At 37.2% G+C, this 22,686-nt stretch overlaps 1 protein-coding gene across 1 annotated transcript in view; it reads left to right on the top strand.

Moving 5' to 3' along the window:
* Positions 1–22,686, top strand: part of HCN1 (hyperpolarization activated cyclic nucleotide gated potassium channel 1) — a 388,448-nt gene that overhangs the window by 343,185 nt on the left and 22,577 nt on the right. Inside the window, exon 6 of the mRNA XM_012449553.2 lies at positions 96–336. Coding sequence (XP_012304976.1) covers positions 96–336 — 241 coding nt within the window. The remainder of the gene's footprint in view (positions 1–95; positions 337–22,686) is intronic.

Below are 22,686 nucleotides of genomic sequence, written 5' to 3'. Positions count from 1 at the left end.
TTATGCTATTTATATATATTTTAAATTTCAGCATGTTTTTCTTCCAGATATGATTAATATCTCTCTTAATATTTGTTTCCTCTTGACATCTTTAGGAGATAGTCAACTTCAACTGTCGGAAACTGGTGGCTACAATGCCTCTATTTGCTAACGCGGATCCTAATTTTGTGACTGCCATGCTGAGCAAGTTGAGGTTTGAGGTGTTTCAACCTGGAGATTATATCATTCGAGAAGGAGCTGTGGGTAAAAAAATGTATTTCATTCAACACGGTGTTGCTGGTGTCATTACAAAATCCAGTAAAGAAATGAAGCTGACAGATGGCTCTTACTTTGGAGGTTAGTAAAAAAGATGCAACTAAGATGAAATCTAAATTGCTTGAGATTTGTGTCTTTAATAATTTTTTAGATGTCAGAATGTTCTTTTGCTGATTTTGAATGTGAACCTGTGTGTGAATTCTGATCAAAGTATCTATAACAGTATGTTTTCACATTTCAGAGTCACAGGCTCAATATGTGTGCATTTATTACCACATTGGTTGAGGTACTATTTCAGCCTCTTTATCTGGAACTGAATAATAGGAGTTTAAGTCAGTCAGAAAGCATAATTTTCTCCTACACAAAAGTTCCAGGAGGGTTGGCAGGCTTTCTCTACAACATCTTGTAATGACCTAGATTCCATCCATCCACTGAGGTGTTTTGTTTCGTTTTTGTCATTTCCACAAGAGAGGCTGATTCCTCTCCACCATGTTTTGATATGGCCCATGTAATAGAAGAAATTAAAAACTAACAGCTTCTCTTTAGATATGCCCACTGCCCAGAAGTTGCAAAAATCATTGCTATTCACATAGGATTGCCCAGACTTATAAATCACGTTATGTTTCTCTTTGTATCTGTACCCTCAGCATGATGACTAACACATGATTTTTACTGAAATATTGGTGGCATTGTATCTACTTTTGGAGCCACCTTTAATTGAGTAAGATTTTATAACATTAAATTAATGACCAAACTTTTCTTCTAATAAATGGTGTCTTTTTTTTACAATTTTTAAACATAAAAGTGTCTATTTCTTTTTGTTTGCCCTACAGATTCTTAACAGAAGTCATAAATGTAAATCAAATAATTAGACTTAGTGTTTCAGTAATATCTTACTTAGTACTTGTCAAGGACTGAATGTTTATGTCCCCTGCAATTCATATGTTGAAACTGTAGTCCCGAATGTGATGATGTTGGAGGTGGGACCTGTGGAAAGTAATTAGGTCATGACAGTGGAGCCCTCATGAATAGGATTAGTGCCCTGTATTTGTCCATTCTCACACTGCTAATAAAGACATATTCGAGACTAAGTAATTTATAAAGAAAGAGAAGTTTAATGGACTCACAGTTCCACATGACTGGGGAAGCCTCACGATCATGGTGGAAGGCAAAGGAGAAGCAGAGGCATGTCTTACATGGTGGCAGGCAAGAGCATGGAGAACTGCCCTTTATAAAACCATCAGATCTCGTGAGACCTATTCACTCTCACAAGAACAGTGCAGGAAAACCTGCCTCCATGATTCCTCCCACCAGGTCCCTCCTACCGTACTTGGGAAGCTACAATTGAAGATGAGATTTGGGTGGGGACACAACCAAACTATATCATGCCCCTATATAAAGAGTCAGAGACCAGCCAGCTTCTTTTCTACCATAAGAGAATACAAAGAGGGCAGTATATAACCTAGAAGAGGGCCCTCATCAGAACCTGACCACGCTGGCACCCAGAACTTGAACTTCAAGGCTCCAGAACTGTAAGAATAAATTTCTGTTGTCCATAAGCCACCTACTCTATCGTAATTTGTTACCCCATTTTAAATGGACTAATACAGTGCTGAATAGAAGAGCAAATTCCTTTGGCATCACTTCTTTTTCTGTCCCTGTGTATTTGCTCTCCAGCCTCCCATTTGACTTTTGACTGTCATTACAACTTTGCCGACTAAGATGTTCTTGCCCTGCTTCAGCAGATCTATTCATCCTCTGCCACACTCTGGTGTGATTAATGAGCTAACATTAATAAAGTACTTTGAGTTCCTTGGATAACGTTGTGCAAACTATTATTCTGTTGTGTTACTTTATTTAAGGATATTATGCCCCATTGTATTTGTGGAGTCTAGGAGAGAAAGTGACATAAATGTCTCTGAGAAGGTACACCTCAACAAAGTATGCAAGTATAACTGCATGAAAACAACCGGGCTCCAGAATTTTATTTTTGATATACTTTCATTCTCCACTCATCTTTTTTATTCTGTATTCTTAGCCCAGAGTAAAGTCAGGTAAAGTAATACCATCTTACTATATGAACAATAAATGTTAGATTGTGAGGCATTAAGTATACATTTGGAAGCAATTTAAAAATCTTTCAGTTTCTAAGTCATATTTTTATCCTAATGAATAGTTAATATATCTATAGGAAAGATAATGGCCAGGCTTTTTATTATTGTGAGATATTTAGGTTTAAAATATTCTTAAGTTATATTGTATAAATGCCCCCCAAAAACACAGTTTATGAATAATGGACTGATCTTAGGAATCTGCTTTGTGAATAGGTTCATTTGGAAGGCAATGATGTCCTGCAGTTACTTTCTGTGCTTCATTGCTGGTGGACAGATGGCTGGTTTCTCACTGTGTTCTCATTTCAACTCAGTCTCTAGCTTGCTCCTTTCCCATGTGGCCTTCCCCCTGTGCTAATAACAGAAGTTTTTTATTCTATGCCCAGGTTTTACTTACTCTTAAATTTAGGCCCTCCCTTCAAGTCTCAAGGTCCAAATTGCTACAACTGTGCAACAGTACCAGGAATCTCCCTACTAAACTATGCACCATATGCAACTCACAAGTTATGTCTGGGGAACTTAAGCATGAGTTTATGCCTGATTCTTTCTCATAATATTGCAAATTAAATTATCAAATTCTATATTTATGATCAAAACTGTAAAAGGATTAGGAGGCATCATTATGTGGCAGTGTGCTCAGCATCCAAAGAGCCAGGTTCTAGTTTCCTCTCTGTAGATAGGACCTACCTTGTTTAACACGCAAGGGCTCAGAATTATTATGTGTCCAATGAGATTATTAAGACAGACACTTTCTACAGCCCCTTTCAGACCAATGATTATGTTAGAATGGGGCTCTTGAAGGCTGTATTTCTTTTTGCCAGATTGTTTGGCATAAAACATCCAAAATGTCTTCTGCCTATTCTAGAGTCCACAGTATTTTTAAAGAAAGGCTGCATTTCATTTGTAGTATTATCATTGTGAGTGTTTTCAAGGCCAACCACTTAGCATTTTAAAAAGAAATGGAGGCAGGTAAGATTTGTGATGATTCATACTCCAGTGGTTAAAAATTAACTATCACTGTTTTTCGTGGATAGTGAAAAACAGTAGAAATTGTCGGACCTTGAGCTGTGAAGCTCCTTGAAATGTGGTGGAAGATGAGAGGATACTGGTTAAGAGTGTAGGTGATAGAGCTGCACCCTGAGATGCTGTTGGAGCTTGGGAAAGACATAGAACTTCCCCAATAATATTTCCTAATCTGTAAAACTGGAATAATACTAATTCCCACCTCATTAGGTTTGCTTAGAAGATGAAATGATTTAACATTTCTAAAATAGTTAGAGTGATACCTGGCAGAGTCTGTGCTATGATGACAGGCGTTAACAGAAGTAAAAGGGCCAGTGTAGTATATACAGTAGGAGATGCATGTAAAAGACAGTACTGGGGCATTATTGATTCAGGACTCATGTCAAGTGAATCAGCACTGGAGATCTAATTGTCAATTTGTATTTCTCCTGAATCTGTGTTAGTCTTAATCCTGTAGCAATGAAAATCACTCTCTATCAAGGTGTGTGTGTCAGAGGATGGGAAAGTAGGGGTGGAATAAATAATCATGGCAGCTTTTTCAAACCAAAGATAACTTCAACTCTGAAAATTCTAATCTCACTATAAACAAAATTGAATTGTGAGCACACACATAAGAAATCATACGCTAGGATTTAATGAAATTCAGATTCTTCAAACAACTCGTTCTTAATGTGCCAGGCGTTATACTAATCAACGTGTATTATATAACTCAGTTATATTAAAATAACTACAAAAATAATCTTTGTCATTTTTGGTATGTTTTTCATATGCTTTAGAAGTAAAATAGAAGACATTATTTGTCAAACACTAAATTATTCATAACTTTTTTTTAAATTTAGAATTAGAGGGAGCTTATTCATTACCTAATGATCTTATATGAATGAAGAGCCTGAGAAATGTGTGTGGCTAGAGGTTGGTGGTGACAGGGCTGGAACTTTCACACACAGGTCACTGCTCTTCCTATAGTAACAGGGAAATTTTCTGAAAGTTGTTACCAATAACGTTACTCTGTAACATTTCGGAAAATAAGGTTTCTTTCCACTTCTATTGAATTATAAAACACATCACACACACACACACACACACACACACACACACACACCTTCTAGCCTATTGCTAAATAATATGAATTTACTAATTCTAAGCATGTTTCAATTAAGTATGACTGTTCTGACCTATCTATTATCCATGGAGACACTTCTCCATGGCTGAATTTACTTAGAAGGGAAGAATAAAATGCCAGTCAGAATAGTTCAGCAAAAAATAATAAAGTGAAAAAAGTTTAGTCACTTTCAATTGCATTTCATCACCAATTTTGCAGTGTATATTAAACTTATATTATTAGGATGTCCTCAGCAAATTTTAAATGCCAGAAGTAATTTAAAAAGTGTCTTTGTACCTCATACCATGTTACAAGAGAAACACATCAACACCAACTTAATGTTTTAATGGTATGCAATGAGTAGTTCCCTTTGCTTGGATATGTGTTTGTACCCCAAAGAAATGAATATAGTCTCAAAAGATGTGTCTAATATTTTCAATACTAACAAGTTAATTGACAATCACTCACACAAATACAGTCATACTGGACATAAGTGAGAAAGGTGAAGACTGAAATACATCAGACACTTCATAGAAATAGCCTTTAAAATCTTAATTGCATTCATCTTACAATGCAATGGTTGACCTATTAATTTAGTATTGTTTGTTTATCCTCTTATTGTAAAGATTTGAAATATGTTAAAAGTTCTTCTTATCTTGAAGTTCACAGGATACTTGTTATTATAGAGCAACCACCAATGCTTCCTGCCTCAAGAAACTGGAAATTTTTGGTCTAATACTTCTTAAACACTGAAATCATTTTTACATAATAATATTTATAGTTGTACATGTACTATTATAACATGGAGGACAGAAAGGATACAATGTTTGTACTTATAATTTCTAATAAGGTATGTGTTTTTAAACTGTATAAGTAGGGAGAGATAACATTATTATCATCATCAATTTGCCACTGCAAGAAGACACAAAAAAATTATTCTCTATATTTTGTCTCCTATATCTGTCACCTTTTGAGAATGAGAATTATCTAAATAAAAGTTAATTTCCAGTTTCTGAGAATCTTAGAACCTTGGATTTTTTAGTTCCTTAACTAGGTAGTTCTTTAAAAACTTAAATTTTCCTTTTGTGTATCTCCCCAAACAATAAAGAAATTTTATCAGAGGAGATGAGGAAGTGATGGCAAGCATCTGATGATTTGTTTCTAAGATAGTCATAAGGTGCTGCAGAACACATCTTAGGTCATTTCTGAATCATTCATGTGTCACAGTTACCATGTTTTTGCATAAATGTAGATCTCTGCTTCCTCCGGTTCTGCTGGAGGGTATGGATGGTTTTAGGAAATAAAATTCAACATCCCTGCCCTCATTAGGTGGAACATCTTTAAGTCAAGACCTTTTTTCATTAAAATCGTGAAGAGGACAGAAACTGGTGGTGATTGATCCTGGCTACATTTTTCAGATAACAATCTTGAAATCTTTCTCAGGGACCATGAAAATGAATAAGATGCCAAAATATAAATACCTTTAATAACTCAGGGCTGAAAATAGTCAGTAAAATTGTTTAATTGAAATACCCTTCCAAATGAAATTTACTGCTCTGAAAGTGTCTTAAGTCTGTAGGACCTCAGAAATACCTAAGAATAAACCTAATTCCCACCAGCTTCCAACTGAGAAATCTATAATGATATAGAAGAGTGAAAATGAGAATGAGAAATGGCACCAGAGGATGTGAAATTGTATTTCCAGCCCAGAGGATAACATTTTAGAAAGATATTTTGGATTTATTGTTCAATTATCTATGTGCATTGGCCGACTTGTGCCTAAACAAAATGTTCAAGGCCCTAAGAGTACCCACCCCACTTCTGAGCTGTTGTAAAAATTGAATCGGAGTGTGTCAAGGAAAAGTTGAGATGGAGATGGCAAGTTGAAGGAAAGTGTGAACTGTTTTAAAGAAATAAATTATATGGAGCTACTTCTACTTCTTCACCTCAGGAAACTCATTTCTGATGTTCTAAAATCTCTCCAGGTCATTCCAAAGTGAAGCATGACCCTAATGTAGACTTAGAAAATTGATTTTAAAGTAGCATCCCCCCCACCATTATGAAATAGAAACTTGTAGAAGTTCCACTTAGAGTTTAATAGAGTTAGAGTTGACCTACATTGTTTTTTCCACATTAAATAGACCCATCTCTCTTATAGTGCATAGGAAGGAGGAAGAAACACTTAGAAAAGAGAAATAAATCTCTCGTCCATATCTCCAAATTGATGACTGTGACTTCAAATGATTCTTAGACTTAATAGTTTGATTTGAAGGTCTCTCCTCTTCTGTAAAGAAAAACTGCCATATGGCCTACATTGTGGTCTTAACATTTACACAACAATTTAATATGCCTGGTTCGTAATGAAATACCAGCTCCCGACTGGGAAATTAAAGCAGCATTCAGCTCCTCTCAGCAAGAAGGCTGCAGTTTGATATATTCTATAAACTGGATTCTGCACTAGCCAAAGGAAAGAGAATTGACATACTTAGAAAACACAGTTGGACTTGTTAAAACAAGCGTTTCAGTGCACAGATGCTAAGTCTCTTTGGAGTTTTGCATTGGATGATTTCCCTTCTACTTAGCTATTAGCTAAATATATTTTTGTTTCATTTCCTCTTAATTTTCATCTTTACTGCAATTTATAGAATTGCAATCATTTACCCCTAAGATATTTCAAAACTGTTTGTTAGGAAAGAAAGGGCTTACAGAGTATTAAAATATTCTCCTTTTTTAACGAGTGCCATTTTATTTTTTATTTTTTTAACTTTTATTTTCATGTCAGGGTTACATGGGCAGGTTCGTTACATAGGTAAATTCATGTCATGGGGATTGGTTATACAGAATATTTCATCACCCAGGTACCAAGCCGAGTCCCCAGTTGTTATCCTTTCTGCTCCTCTCCCCTACTCTCCATCCTCAAGTAGGCCCCAGTGTCTGTTCCCTTCTTTGTGTTCATGAGTTCTCATAATTTAGCTTCCATTTATAAGTGAGAACATGACGTTTTTGGTTTTCTGTTCCTGCATTAGTTTGCTAAGGATAATAGCCTCCAGTTTCATCCATGTACCCACAGAAGACATGATCCCATTCATTTTTATGGCTGCATAGTATTCCATGGTATCTGTGTGCCATATTTTCTTTATCCAATTTGTCATTTGTAGTATTTGATTCCACGTTTTTGCTATTGTGAATAGTGCTGTAGTCAACGTACGCATGCATGTGTCTTTACAGTAGAATGACTTATATTCCTCTTGGTGTATACCCTGTGATGGGATAGCTAGGTCCAATGGTAGTTCTGTTTTTAGCTCTTTGAGGAATTACTGTACTGCTTTCCACAATGGTTAAACTAATTTACACTCCCACCAACAGTGTATAAGTATTTCCTTTCTTCCACAACCTCACGTACATCTGTAATTTTTTTACTTTTTAATGATAGCCATTCTGACTGGTGTGAGAAGATATCTCATTATGGTTTTGATTTGTATTTGTCTAATGATCAGTGATATTGAGCTTTTCTCATATGATTGTTGGCCACATGTATGTCTTATGTTGTTTATTTTTCCTCTTATAAATTTGTTTAAGCTCGTTATAGATGCTGGATACATAGTCAGATACATAGTTTGCAAAAATTGTCTCCCATTCTGTAGGTCGTCTGTTATTCTGTTGATAGTTTACTTTGCTGTGCAGAAGCTCCTAAGATTAATTAGATCCCATTTGTCAGTTGTTGCTTTTGTTGTAATTGCTTTTGGCATCTTTGTCATGAAATCTTTGCCCATTCCTATGTCAAGAATGGTATCTGGTTTGTTTCCAGGGTTTTTATAGTTGTAGATTTTACATTTAAGGCTTTAATCCATCTTGAGTTAATTTTGTATATGGTATAAGGAAGGGATCCAGTTTTAATCTTCTGTGTATGGCTAGTCAGTTATCCTGGCACCATTAATTGAATAGGGAGTCTTTTCCCATTGCTTGTGTTTGTCAGCTTTGTCAGAGATCAGATGGTCACAGGTGTGTGGTCTTATTTTTGGGCTCTCTATTCTCTTCCATAGATCTGTGTGTCTGCTTTTGTACCAATACCTTGCTGTTATTATATCCCTGTTTGCAGATGACATGATTCTATATCTAGAAAACCCCATAATCTTGGTTCAAAAGTTCCTTGAGCTGATAAACAACCTCAGCAACATTTCAGGATACAAAAATCAATGTACAAAAATCTCTAGCATTCCTGTATACCAAAAATAGCCAAGCTGAGAGCCAAATCAAGAAAGCAATCTCGGCTGGGCGTGGTGGCTCATGCCTGTAATCCCAGCATTTTGGGAGGTCGAGGTGGGCAGATTACAATGTCAGGAGTTCCAGGCCACCCTGGCCAATATGGTGAAACCACATCTCTACTAAAAATACAAAAATTAGCTAGGCATGGTAGTGGACACCTGTAGTCCCAGCTACTTGGAAGGCTGAGGCAGAAGAATTGCTTGAATCTGGGAGGCAGAGGTTGCAATGAACCAAGATCATGCCCTGCACTCCAGCCTGAGTGAGACAGCGAGACTCCGTCCCCCACCCCCCAAAAAAAAGAAGAAAAAGAAAGCAATCCCATTCACAATTGCTGCAAAAGTAATAAAATACCCAGGAATATAACTAACCAGAGAGATGAAAGATCTCTACAATGAGAATTACAAAACACTGCTCATAGAAATCAGATAAGACACAAACAAATGGAAAAACATCCCAAACTCATGGATAGGAAGAATCAATATCATTAAAATGGTCATACTGCCCTATGCTATTGCTATCAAACTACCAATGAGTGTGATTTTAATCAATCCAATTCAGTATTGTTCAAGGTAGCATTTTGGAATAAGGATAGCCTCACACAGACTGAGAATTAAATGCTGGCTCTTCTACCAACTAGTTACTTGGTTCAAATTCTGGTTCTTCTACCAACTAGTTAATCAAATTCTGTTAACATGAGTGCAGTAGTATGTAAAATGAGGATAATAATCCCTTATAGGGAAGATATAAGGAAGATATAATGATTAACTTTTCTTAAAAAGGTCAAGTTACACCTGGCCATTATAACATCCAGAATTCTTATAGAGGTCCATGTCTCCTATGTGTGCTGATATCCTAATTGTCAATTAAGCTATAAAAACAAATACTCTTGATAGAATGACTTCAACTCTCTCTGCTGAGGTAAGAACCATTTCTCCCAGATGGTACAGATATAGTCCATCATTAAACTTTTATGTAGAAGAACAAAGGAGGCCAGAAAGATCTTCTAGGCCACAGAAAAACTTACTCAGCAAGAAGAACTTTGCCTATGAGAACCACAATAATAACAAAAGACAAACTTCTGACCCTAAAACTGATATCCAGCCCTGTTTACCACATGTATATTTTAACATATTAATGTTAGGCTAACTCAGTAGTCTGACATTGAAAAGAAACATATGAACTCATGAAAAATAACAATTATTAATATATATGTCATCTCCATCTATCATTATAAAAAGCCACTTTTGATAGTTGTATTCCTAAAGCCCAGTGGGAAGGCTGCTTGCAGGTCTGTGCTGGAGTTTTCACTGGTCTATGATAAAATCAGTAATATAAAAACAATGTAGTGAGTTATTATGTGTAAGTTGATTTAACTGTCTTGTCCTTTATTCTGAGTTTGTTTTTATTCTGAGATTATTCTTGCTATATCTATATTAACATCCTTTTTTTCTCCTATGCACCGATGGTGATGATGGATAGTTGATGATTTCATTTTTCTTGTTTTCCTTATGTCTGCACCTGAAAAAAAAGGTACCAATATCTTCATGGTACTAATTGAACAAATTTTTAATTATTTATTTTTTTATTTTTATTTTTTAAGATGGGGTTTCACCATGTTGGTGAGGCTGGTCTTGAACTCCCGACCTCAGATGATCTGCCTGCCTTGGCCTCCAAAGTGCTTGGATTACAGGCATGAGCCACCACGCCCGGCCTGAACAAATTTTTAAAATATGTTACTGGCACCTAAATATGTTATAACACTTCATTTATTAATTTATTCATTAATTCTCCAATAAAACATACTGAGTAAGTGAAAAGCATCAGTGCTGTTGTAGGTAAGTGCAATAAAGTGGTGAAGAGGACAAACATTGTTCTTCCCCTATGCAGTTTACATTTTAATTGAGAGAAACAGACTATAATCAAGGAAATAAATCAATAAAATTATTTCAGATTATTGCAAATGCATTGAAAAAATAAAACTGATTCTGGATAAGAATTCTCCATGAATAGGTATTGTACCAGATGTATACTCTTTTTGATTGTACTGGCCTGATTTACCTACCCATCTATTTCGTGAAACTTGTCATTGCAGCAACAATAGGCATGTTGCTGAGGATATTGCCCATTATATTATAAAGTGGCTTACTATAAGGACTCAATAATTTTTTTAATGTGTAGAGTTTATCCTGAGAAAGGTTTTTAAAAAATTTGGGAGACAAAAAGTTGATAGCAGAAAATGTGTTTTTGTGATATCTGAGAGTAAAGTTGGAGACACATTTGTTGTCCTTTCATTTCTCATTTTTCCCCTCACTTATTTTTAAAATGCTTCCTAGCAGTGTGCCACCTATCCTTACCACCATTTGCAAAATCAAATCTCACATTGGTTTGTACCTTGTTCCTATGCAGGTTGTAAGGCATACTTTTTGAAATCTCCTGACTAAGGCAAATCTATACTATTAGCAGTTATTTCTATTTTCTATTTTTGTAATTTTCATTATTAAATTTTTAAATCTTGTGGGTACATAGTAGGTATATGTATTTATGAGGTACATGAGATGTTTTGATACATGTATGAGATGTGAAATAAGCACATTGTGGATAATGGGGTATCCATCCCCTCATGCATTTATCCTTTGAGTTACAAAGAATGAAGTATTTTCTATCTTTAATCTATATTTTACTTTGATATTTAAAATGTAAAAATCACTGCCCATAGATATCTGGTGTATAATTTGTGTTATAAATAGTATTAAAGTGTTCAGAAAGAGTCTACCTGTTCTTGAGGCTTTGTTAATTCTTGTGAAACTGAATTCTTTGTTTTATCATCTGTGACCCCCAGTGCTGCTGAGTTGTTAGATAGATAGATAGATAGATATAAATGGATGGATGCGTAGATAGATGAAAAGTAGATAGAGATAAAGATAGATGATATAGATATAGATATAAAACCTGAACAGTAAGTTTCTATGCTTTAAGTATTTTTAAGTACACTTGATAAAATAGTATATTTGCAACTATTTGTAGAGCATTTATACCCACAGTGAAAAACCAGTTTTGGACCTAAAGCAAAATCTGGCATTATCATTTCTAAGGTGGGAAAACATTTTCAGTGTATAGTCTTTTTTTGTTTGTTTGTTTGTTTGTTCTCCTGAAAATGTTTCTGCCAACTTATGTCCATCCTGGATGTATTTTTTTTGTGTGCCAGACTAATCATAAGCAGGGGCAGATATCACAGAGCCTGTCTACAAATACAGAATCTCCATCAGCCACCCAACTACTTAATAGAGCAGCACTTCAAATGTAGTATTTCTAGACAGATAATCTGATTGTGAAAAATCTACCACAATAATTGAATTAATCATGCAATGCAAATAGCTGGCAGTGGTTAAGTTATGATAATTTTAGAAAAACAAAGCCCTGAAATAATAAAGAATACTACCCAAATAACTTACAGAAATATGATATTTAGTTGGGGCTTTAAAAAGCCCCAAATTTACTTTCTGTCCTCTTTAGAAATTTTTAGTAAAAATTCAGACTCTCCTGTGGGCTTAGAATATATGAAAAATCTTTGAACCTTACGCTGAATTTTGCTGTAAACCTAAAACTACACTTTAAATTATATATATAAAATCTATTAACAAAATCCAAGACCCACAAGAGAGAAAAGGAGTGCTCTATATTTTCTGTTTGATTCTCAACATTATTTTATTAAATGAACTGCATTTAGTTATTTGTTTAAGATAGGGTCTCACTCTGTCACCCAAGCTGGAGTTTATAGGCTTGATCATGTCCCACAACAGCCTCTCACTCCTGACCTCAAGCAATCCTCTTGCCTTGACCTCCCAAGTATTTAGGAACTACAGGCGTGAACCAGTGCACCTGGGCAAATGGACTGCATTTAAACCCTGACTGAAATTTATAAATTTGATTCAGCAAACATAAATTGAACTCATACTATATTCAAAATATTGTGCATTTTATACTATTCTCTTTAATAATCTCTGAATATGCTGTTAAAGTATATTTTCATCTTCATTCATGGCAATGTTCATCATAAAGTCACATTCATTTGGGGAATGTAGGAACTTTCTTAGATCCAGTTCAGATATGGAGGGTACAGTACAAGTTTGTGATTACCTTTGCAAAGCTTAAGTTTATTTTTATTACTGGTGATTTAAAAGATTGTAGATTAAGTGAAGTGATTTTAAAAGTAGACAAATGTGTGTCAACTCAATTAATATTTAAAGAAAATCAGTAAACGATAAAATTTAGGTATGTAGAGGACTTTGAGAATATGGTTTCTGTAAAGAGAAATACAAAAGAAAAGAATGACCAAGAGCTATACTGGAGCTGATTGAAAGAATTACTAGTGACACCTATGAGGTATGTTTCCCATAACACAGGATGAAGCACATAGTTGGAGCTAAGTAGATGCTTGCTGTATTGAAATGGAGCATTTGAGATTGTAATGAGAGACAGTGCTAGTTGGAAACATAAAATTGGACCAGATTATGGAAGGTTTTGAAAGCCAGATTAAGGAATTTGAAATTTATTCCACTGACAGTACCATCCAAATGTGAATTGTCATGAGATATTAATTCAAGTTTGGGGGAGAATTGTCTTTACTTTGGCTATGAAAACTCACATACTATATCTAGCTAGACAGTCAATTAAAAGATGATTGTTTTTATGACCCAAATGTTCTTTACACAAAATCCACTCACTACACATAATTTCAATTAATACTTTTCAATGTATTTTCAAGGTATTATGTGGCAACATTCTACTCAGGATAACATATAAGAAAGCTAATAACAACATGTTTTATTTTACATTGATATTGGGAAGACAATTTTTAAAGTCCATTTCATTTAATGGGCTTTCACTCTCCTCATCCTCCGGACCACCTACAATTGGAGCCAACCCTGTTAGTGTTACATAATTAGCAGAAGGGAGGAGTTTCAAATCCTGGCAATCTAACCCAGAAATCTTTCACTTAAGACTACATAGTACTGCTTATGAAATGAAACTGGCAGAAAAATAAAGGACAAGGGCAAAAGGAGGACTCGGAGTTATCTACAGAAGACCTCATGGGACTATGTTGTTTTCATCATCACCGAACTACCTCAGAGTATGGCTTCCAAAGCCCTCCAGGATATGTCCTCACTCTCTACAAACCCAACTGGGTGGGAATCTCTTGCACACAGCAACCCGTTCTCCTCCCTACCAGAGCAAGGGCTTGAAAGGCCAGCTTCAGCAGACAAAACCAGGAAGCCCTGGGGAGTACCTAGCTTCCATATCACGTATAGAATGCATTGGGGTAGCATGAACACTTGCTACAGTAATTTATTTTTTCCTAAATTACATGTTGAAAAAAGTAAACAAACAAAAAAGGAAGTGAAAAACAAAAAAAAGGAAGTGAAAAAATGTAACTACAAAGTAGCTTTCAATGCTTTACTAAGTGTTATTCTAAAGAAATATTGAAGGAATTTCCATTAAACTTACATATATATGTGACATATATGATGATATATATATGATATATATATATATATATATATAATTCTATGGTGGAAAATATATTGCAAAATTTTTTAATGATATATGATAGTTATATGTGACAGTATTGGGCATATTTTATTCAGTTTTCTCTATCAAAATAAATATGTGCTTTTATACCAGTAAAAAATCAATAAATTTAAACATGTGGCTCAATATAACAGAATCTTCATATGTGAATCTTTTAACATTCCCTTAAGCATATACTATAGCTAGCCCAAAAGAAGACCTCTTGTATATTTTTTGTCTGCATGCTCTCAAATACTTTTTTTTCTGCACATATGCATTAATCTCTTCTAGCATTGCTATAAGAAACTTCCTGATATTGGGTAATTTATGAGGAAAAGAGATTTAATTGATTCAAAGTTCTGATGGCTGTACAGGAAGCACGGCTGAGAAGGCCTCTGAAAACTTACAATTATGGTGAAAAGTGAAGAGGAAATAGCCACATACTATTGATGGTTGAGCAGGAGAGAGACAGAACATGTTTTAACAACCAGATGTCTTGAGTACTCACTCACTGCCACGTAAACAGCAAGGAGGAAATTCGCCCCTATGATCCAATTACCTCCCACCAGGCCCCTCGTTCAACACTGAGAATTACATTTCTACGTGAGATTTGGGTAGGGACACAGAGCCAAACCATATCAACATGGTATCAAAAGTCTCCAACGGAATTAAACCTTCTCTGTCATAAACAATTTGCACATGATACTATTTATTAACACTAACAAAAATTTTATTTATTTATTTATTTTTTTGCCTCTGAATCTAAATGCCACAGATTCCTTAGCAGAAATCTTTTTTATCCTGGTTAATTAAACTGGTAAACCAACTTACTTGAATGGAAAAGAAAAATAGATGGAATTTTTGAAAAGCATTTTTAATGTGTTTAAATAGCTGTCTCTCATGAACCAAAGTGATTAGCATTTGTTTTACAATGTTCCAAGAAGATTATCCAAAAAAGATTGCATAATTAAAGCAAATGTCCCAAAGAGTTTATTTATAGATGCTTTGATATCTAAAACATAATTTTAAGCTTCTGTTGTAAAGATGATTCAAAAGTTGCACAAAGACACAAAGCACTAGCATGTTTGCCATCTTGGATTTTTAGAGCAGGGTTTATGAAGATAGGAGGCCAAAAATATGTCCTCATGAGCACTTCATCGTGGTACTTTCAGTGTGAGGAGTTTGCTATTGACTTCCAGTAGATCAAGGCCAGGGAGATGAAGATAAACATTTTGCAATGCAAAGGACAACTCCAGATATCAACAAATTTTCTGGTCCTAAATGTCAATAGGGCTGAGGTTGATAAATCCTGGCCTAGAGAGTCTTATTTACTTTTATATATTGGAACACAAGTAGAGAAATTAATAATAGTCAAATAACATTCGGATGATTTCTCTTTGCATTTTTTCTCATGAGAGTCTTTCAAGTCTTCCTTCATTCTCACTTAACCTCTGAAATTCTATTGTCTTTCATCATTCTGTTTAGGAGTTTCTGTAATGATGGTAATGATGATGCAAAATAGTAAGTAAATATACAGCTTGATAAATCTATATTCTAGGACAAGAGTATTTTAGTTGTATTTTGCTAGTGCTCAACAACAGCAAAATTATTTTTTGTTTTTAGTTGATACTCTAAAAATCGGCTAGTATCCCTTTTTGAAATACGTGAGTATAATTTTCTTGTCCTGATACAGTATTATAATACATTACATATCTTTTGTGTTTCAAAGCTTACTTTTAATCATTTTAAGTGTTATAGGTTCTACAGGATGTTTTTGTTTAGGTTTCTTAGGAAAGTGAGGGAGTTGGGACATGACCTTCAAATAACTTCTTTACAAAATGTGTTCATGCTTAAAAAATATGAACACCAGCTAAGTATTTGAAAATGTTAAGAAATTACTATTAATTTTGGGGGTGTTATAGTGATATTATGGACATTTTTAAGAATATTTATATTTTAGTGAAGCATACTGAAATTTTATCTTTGAAATAATATGTCTGCAATTTTTCTCAAAATAATGAGGTGGAAATGTATGAGGTACCAGTGAAACAAGCTATCAGTTGATGATTGTTTAAGCTGTGCAATGAACACATGAGAGTTTATTATGGTATTATATTACACTATTCTACTAATTCATTAGACCTATACTCTTCTACTAGTTTCTATTAATATAGTATATCGTTATTTTTATGTGTTTACAATTTCCTGCAATAAAAACATTAACAAAAATATAGGAAAAAAAATACACTTTTTTGTAACTTTTATCTTTTTAGAAAGTCATTTATCATCCTTATCCTTCACAAATATGGAAATAAAATACTAGTTTATTCAATTTCTGGTTATGTGTGGCATCTTTGAACATGGTTTCAAAGGGATGTATCACACCTCAGTTGAGCTTTGAAACAATGAGTGGTATCTTTTCTCCTGGATGAAAGCCAGACCCATTGGTGGGAGGATTTCCTGGTGTCCTTTTTATCATGTTGACTAAATGAGTAAGAGAGGATTTCTTTTTTAAATATAAAAGATAATATGTGGTTTGGATAAACTGTTGGGCTGTTTGACCTAATTCTTCACTTCACTTTGCTTAAAGTCACAAGCTAAATAGTGGCTTATACATCTTTAGTCCACTCATTTATATTCTTTCCAGATTTTATTTGCCTAAGTTAAGATAAAATAAAGGACATCTACTTGTAAGGAAAAAAAAAAAATGTATGTAACCATGGAATAGGCAAACATTTTTCTGCAAAAGTTCAGATAGTTAATATTTAGGCGTTGTAAGCTATATATGGTTGTATATCCATCTTTCATTTTTGTTTTTATTTTAACAAACGTTTAAAATGTAAAATCCATTTCTTAATACAAAAAGCAGTACAATAATCCAATTGTTGGATTTGGCTATAAGACCCCTGATCTAACCCCTCTGTTCAAAACAAGCCTCTTTTCCAAATTTAACTCATTCTGAACAAGATATGTAAGCCAAATCATTCTGTCAAATATATTTTTCTTATCATTATCATCCCTTTAATGTATATGCGTTTTACCTCTATCAATTAACATATACTACTAAAGTAACTATTCATGTAGCTTAGCATTTCTTATCAACCCATACTTTAGCTTATACACAAACTTTTAAAATTCAAAACCTCGGTGGCATTTCTTATGATTGTCATTATTACCTTGAATTTGCTCATTAGCTGTCATATAGAATGATGTTTCTTGGAGTGGAAAAAAATCAACAGATATTTACCTCTGTTAGGATTGATTTGTAAGCATGAATATTTTCTTGATTGGGCAGCAATAGTAGGATTGCTTTATTTGCCTAATAATTTTTTTCTGTTATCTTGCATGAAAATTGATTCCCAGTTGTCTTCTATTAATACCTCAAATTACCAAAAAGTAGAAAATGAAAAGTCTATAGGTAGGATATTAGTTTTCTACTTACATCAAGACCTCTCTGTGGCTACTCATATACTGAACTTGAAGAACTCGTAATCTTACCAAGTGAGGGAAATAAAAGGTGGAAGCTCTTAACAAAATGGGCTGGTATGAACTGCTAGACCTGAAAGAGGTCACTAGTAGAGATGTGTATGAGTCAGGTACTCAACTGGATGACACAAAGTAAAGACCAGATTAACTGAGATGATAGAGTGCATTGTAAGGGAGCACAGGAAAAAAAGGAGCATGGGAAACCATCTCAGGAGTATTAGAGGCAGACATTATGGCAAGTAAGAATGTCCATCAGGAAACTGTAACCAGGGGAGAGAGCAGGGGTGTCCCAAAGAAGCTCCCAGTTCCCCAATCCAAGGTCCTTGGCCTCTCCTACCCCAAAGAATCAGGAAAGGGGCTCCAGAGGTGCAGTGAGCTTACCATTTGAATAAATATCGTGGACCCAAAGAGTTTTGCAGAAAGCAATTTATTAGGCAGAGATAGAGAAAGAGAGAGAAGGAGAGACAGTTCCACACCGCTGTGGGAGGGCATCCAAAGAAGGAGTCCATATAGGTAAGGAGCAGCAGAGTTTTAACCCTGGAGTTATTTCCTCCCCATTCATGGTCTCATCCGTGAGAGGAGTTCTTTTAAACTTCCTCTGGGATGATTGATCTTTGACTCTGATACTGGATTGGCTGCTTGGTCCGCAACAGAGCCCCCTTTCCCAGAGGTTTCCGTGGGCTTTTTGGACAAAGAACCACACCTGGATTCCTCTACCTCGCCAGCATGTGGGAAACCCAGACAAAGAACTCTACATTCCAGGCTGGAGGTGTGGTGCTGGGAAATTTCTGCCTTTGAAACCACATGCCTCGTCGACCCAGGAAGAGAAGTCTTTTTTCTTTAACACAGTCCCTCAGTTCCCCCTCTGAACAAGAAAGTCCAACTGCTACTGGGACATGGGCATTGATTGCTCTTTAACTACTTCCTGCTGAATTGGAGCATAGAAGGGACCCTGCAGTTGAGGTTTCCTCCAGAGGGGAGTCTTCTAGGGGTGCAGATTGATCCAGAGGTCCACGATAGAACTCATGAGCCAAGGACATCCAGGGTTCCATTGGCAGGACCATTTGTGGCCTCATGGCCTTAATTCTAGAAGAAACAAATTTGAGAAGAAGGTTAAAGATGAGAGGCCCAAAGGCCAGCATTAATAGAATGATTATAAAGAGGCCTAGAAGAGGGTAGAGCTAGGATAGTCAGTTGTTAAACAAGCACCATGATCCTGTTTCTTGAAGGTCTTTAGCCCTGTGTTTGATTCATTCCCTGAGTTCTTTAACTTTGTTTCAGACAATACCCAATTGGTTTATAAAATAGCACCATTTTTTTCCTAGAAAGAGACAGGTTCCTTCTCTCTCTGCTGTTAGCAGATTCAGGGCTTCTATTTCAAAGATCCATGGCAGCTGAGGAGTTAAGCTGCTTCTGCAGAGTCAGCTGCTACTGCAGAGAGAATTAGCAACCTTTTCCATTATTTAACTCATTATTTAATTCCTGAGATAGCTTATAGTAAAACTGAGTAGCGGTAGTAATTCTTCCAATGTCAGTACCAAGTCCTTTTACTATTCCGGCCCCTGCCCCATGAAATAAATAATTGGAGTTTGAGTAAGGTGTGGCCTTGGCAAGAGAAAACTCTGCACCTGAGACTCGGTGTAAATTGTTATGGGGAGGCACTAGGAAGGAGGGGAGGAGAGCTATTAGGCTAATCCATAGGGGTGACCACATAGAGTCCAGTTGCAAATAGCAAAGTTAAGAGTGATAGTTCTGTTAATGCCAGGTTGTAAGTTATACTCATGAGTAGTTATTTTCCTGGGGATCTCATCAGGAGAGCAAACATAGTTCGCAGATGTGTGAAGAGTCGTTTCATGGAACTTCAGGATGTGGAGAGGAGGGCCTATAATTTTCTTCAGGAAGTATCTAAGGCCTCAGTCAAGTGTGATGAATCCACAAGTCAGTTCCCACCACCTTAACTGCCATTGGGATAGACAGAATAACCGAAACTGGTCCTTCCCAAAATGGGCCTAGAGAGGAGAATCTGAAGGGAGAGATTTAACAAGCACTAAGTCTCCAGGGCAGAGCAACTCTTTCCCCTTTTCCCTAAGATGTCCTTCAGGTAAGGTCTGAAGAGCCTGTTGGTACTTAGCCAAGGAGGTTATATATTTTATTAGATCTGCTGTTTCCTTGTCTAATACGAGATCATTACTAAGAAAGGGCCATCCATAAAGCATTTCATAAGGGCTGGGAGAAATATGGGAGACTGCTTGTCCTAGGGTTCCTCAGACAGTTACAGACTTGGAGGACAACCATCAAGGACAGGAAAGCAAAACCGAGAAAGCCACGCCAGTGTTCAGAAGATGGACCTCCTGGCCCTCTATGGTTAGCTTTACCCAGGGCTCCATGAGGATGGCTTGTGCTGGCACTTGCCCCTGGCACCTTCAGTCTTGCTGTTGGGTCATCTGGTTAGCCACCTCAGGTCTGGGAACCTTTGTCCCCTGGGACAGTGTGACTTCCAGTGATTCCCTTGGCACAGTAGGCAAGGACAGGGAGGTGATTTGTTCCTCTGGGGACAATCTTTCTTAAAGTCTCTTGGTAGGGTGCAGTGGTAGCAAGCTCTGCCGGACTGGCAGCTAACCCAAGCCTTTCTCTCTTCCAAGCCCCTTGTGTCTGCTTGCCTGAAGGCCATGACTAGGGCTGCAGCATTTCTCTTTTCCCTCCTGTTCCTTTCAGCCTATTCCTCCTGGTCTCTATTATAGAACACCGAGGTTGCTGGATTTAGTAATGATTCTAGACTCTGATCTGGTCCCAGGGCCAGCTGCTTCTTCTAAGATCGTGGGTCAAATTGGTCCCAGTTATCAGATACACTTTAAGGGCAATTTTGACCTGGGAAGAGTAGCATCCATCTGAAATCAAACACAGGAATGCCCGCATCCCTGGTTATTCATTGCAATTGCTAGCCCTGGGGCATCCCCCAGTTATAGCACCTTCTAGTTTCCTTGTGCCCTAGATGCATGATCACCTTCTAGGCACCCCCCATTTGCTGAGTTTGATCACGCCTACCAGCATCATGGGCATACCCTCACTGTCTAATGTCCTTATTGGCCACCATAAGGACATGGGGACTGCCGAGATTAGTGGCCCTGTACTGGCGCATCCTTGAAGAACTAGGCCAGTGAGGCATGGTGATGGGTGCCCGTATTCCCTAGCAAGAGTTCAATTAACATAGGCCTGATCATAAAACTGCCCTAGGAGGATAAACTTCTTCAGAGGAGCCTCTAAACACAACAATCTTAAAGAAGGTAATGGCTGGCCTCTGGACCCAAGCCTTCTCCCCCACCCCGCTTTCCATCATAGGAATATGCCTTAGGGTTGTGGGGCCTGTAATTAACTATTTGAGCCTCGGACCCAGTCTGACTATGGTATTCTAGATTGAGAAGTTCTGCCATACAGAGAGCCAATCCTAGGCAAGACAAATTGTACATCATTGGATTCTGGCACCATCCAGTTGGACTGGGAAATTGCAGGTGACAAAAAACACAATGTCCTATAGCCTCCAGTACCCACTGATAGACTCTGGCTTTGTTAGGACATAATCTAGCACTGTGGACTAAGGGAACTGGCCCTGTGCATTTATACTGCAGGAAGTCCTCATAGACATAAGCCTGGGGGCACCATGGGCATGGGTCCCTGACTGCCAACCCAAAAGCCTTAAAGTCCTAGCGAAAAGGGTAATAGCTTTATGTATAGGAAATATCTTAGAGGAAAGAGCTGGAAAGAAGTTAGCCTCATGGAAATCTGGACCCAGGAGGTTAAAGTCTGAAAGGCTGGGCATGGCTTACATAGGTGGCAGCCACTGCTGCAGCCCCAGCCCAGCCACTGCCACAGCCCCACACAGGCCTGACCACCCACTTTCGACAGATGGCGCCCACCCAGCCTTGCCTCCACCACTGCACTCAGTCTTTACCTCCTTAACAAATTTAAAAGAAGCAAAAGGGCAGATTAGCAAGCGAAAGCGGTCTGATACCACTCACTGCTCTGAAGTCCAACATTTCTCCTGGCTGGCTCACCAAAGATGTAACATGGGAGGGAGTAGGGGCATCCCAAAGATGCTCCCAGTTCCCCAATCTGAGGTCCTTGGCTTCTTTTACCCGGAAGAATGGAGAAAGGGGCTCCGGAGGCACAGGGAACTTACCATTTGAATAAATATCGTGGACCCAGAGAGTTTTGCAGAAAGCAATTTATTAGGCAGAGAGAGAGGAGAGACAGCTCCACACCGCTGTGGGAGGGGATCCAAAGAAGGAGTCTGTATAGGTAAGGAGCAGCAGAGTTTTAACCCTGGAATTATTCCCTCCCCATTCATGGTCTCATCCAATGAGAGGGGTTCTTTTAAACTTCCTCTGGAGTGATTGATCTTTGACTCTGATACTGGATTGGCTGCTTGGTCTGCAACAGAGCCCCCTCCTCCCAGAGGTTTCCGTGGGCTTTTTGGACGAAGAAGGGCACCTGGATTCCTCTACCTAGCCTGCATGTGGGAAACCTAGACAAAGAACTCTAGTTCCAGGATGTGGGCATGGATGGAGGCCTGGCTCTGGGAAACTCCTGCCTTTGAAACCATGCCCCTCATGGACCCAGGAAAAGAAGTGTTCTTTAACATAGTTCCTCAAAACTACAGTGATGCCAGTGGCCCAACACCACTTTGGAAATCTACCATTCTCACAACTCATGAACTCTGAGTATGCTAGCTATTCATTTTTTACTTTAAATCTCCCCCACAATGGGTATGATTAAGTCTATGAGTCACAGTCTGATTGAAACATTCCCATCAGACAGAGTTCTCCAGCCAGACTGTCATATGGGCTGCTGCCTCAGTTATAGACGACCATCATTGGA

The sequence above is a fragment of the Aotus nancymaae genome, unplaced genomic scaffold, assembly GCF_030222135.1.
Source record: "Aotus nancymaae isolate 86718 unplaced genomic scaffold, 86718_ANA_hifiasm-v0.15.2.pri h1tg000014l, whole genome shotgun sequence".
NCBI classification, from domain to species: domain Eukaryota; kingdom Metazoa; phylum Chordata; class Mammalia; order Primates; family Aotidae; genus Aotus; species Aotus nancymaae.
Note: the sequence above shows the minus strand (reverse complement) of the source record. Positions and strands in the feature narration are given on the sequence as shown.